This window comes from Theobroma umbraticum, unplaced genomic scaffold (assembly GCF_002168275.2).
Source record: "Theobroma umbraticum cultivar Fairchild unplaced genomic scaffold, ASM216827v3 scaffold_67.0, whole genome shotgun sequence".
Taxonomy (NCBI): domain Eukaryota; kingdom Viridiplantae; phylum Streptophyta; class Magnoliopsida; order Malvales; family Malvaceae; genus Theobroma; species Theobroma umbraticum.
In genome coordinates, this window is record NW_018397262.1 from 2582569 (window position 1) to 2583786 (window position 1218).

General features: G+C 36.0%; 2 protein-coding genes across 2 annotated transcripts in view; one reads left to right on the forward strand and one right to left on the reverse strand.

Annotated features, from left to right (window-relative positions):
• The window catches only part of LOC110419615 (Di-glucose binding protein with Kinesin motor domain-containing protein), a 23655-nt gene that overhangs the window by 15908 nt on the left and 6529 nt on the right, over nt 1-1218 (forward strand). The gene's annotated exons all lie outside the window — the stretch shown is intronic.
• The window catches only part of LOC110419837 (kinesin-like protein KIN-14Q), a 2457-nt gene continuing 1533 nt past the window's right edge, over nt 295-1218 (reverse strand). The window contains 4 exon segments of the mRNA XM_089783991.1: nt 295-599; nt 778-815; nt 915-1130; nt 1209-1218. The exon segment at nt 1209-1218 is cut by the window's right edge and continues 182 nt beyond it. Of these exon segments, the coding sequence (XP_089640117.1) occupies nt 295-599; nt 778-815; nt 915-1130; nt 1209-1218 (569 nt within the window).

Below are 1218 nucleotides of genomic sequence, written 5' to 3' on the forward strand. Positions count from 1 at the left end.
AGACCTGCATTTAGAATTTATTTAGATTTCGTTTGGTTGATACTTTTATTATTTACTATTTGCTTAAGCATAATAAAACTTGTTAAGGAACAATGACTTTAAAGTTAAGGGTGAAAGTGAGACCAAGGCAGAAGTTAACGTCTAAATCTCTAAATAGTTTTGCATGGTCTTAACAATGATAAAGTAGTTTTAATTATATCCAGGTGGTGCTGCACTGTGATAAGGGCTAAACCCTTTCCCAATCACACTTTCCCTGCCTTTGTATTACCTTTTTATAGTGTTTTACAAGGTTAATTAAAGGCAGTAAACAAAGAAGTAAAAGTTGCAGTCTGATTCAACTAGGACATTGATTTCTCCACCTCTTAGGTCCACAAGAGAATTGTCATTGGTAACATCAAAATGATAAATTAGGCTTAAGAAATGTTGCCAATAAGTTGCTAGTTTGCATCTCAGAAGTTCCGTGCAGTCCATTTGCTTCTTTGCCGGACCCAACTCTATCCCTCTTATTCTAGCTGCAAAGTTCAGAGAGCATAGGGTCTGACCAAGGTCATTCTCCTGAGGACTGATTTGTACAAACATGGGTGTCTTTGAATCTCCTCCTAACAAACATAAACCTAATTATCAGGCTTTTCACCTCTATCTCTGTGGAAATCCTATGAAAGAAATAACAGAAGTTTGACCATGAAAGTAAAAAATAAAGGAAATTTAAACTTGACTTGTTTTTATCATTTATGTCAGAGTAATTTCCTTGTTAGGGCTATAAAGATAAAAATGTACCTAGAGAGTCTTGAAGCAAGTGTGTAAGCTTTGAATTCCTGCATGATTAAATTACAGTTAAGTTTAAAACCTATGAAACACTACTGATTTTTATGTTCTTAATAACTTAGAAGTACTCATCTCTGCATTTTTATAACCTGAAAGGAATGTGAGGGCTTTTAGTAGCAAGAGCAGATATGACACCGCCGAGTGTAGACAAGGATCTGTTAATATTTTGAGTTTCCTTGAGTCTTTCTCCATGCACTTCTGTTTTTGCTACTCGTTCACTTCCAGCTAGGTCCACCAACCATAGCTTGCTCTTTGTGCATTCCCCATTCAACAAATTCTCTCCCTTAACCATCACACAATGTAGGCTGCATCAAGAGTGAACCATAAGCTGGCATTTACCTGTGTTTAAACACATTTTGTGCAACGAGTACTGAATTTAAAACCAACTGTGAC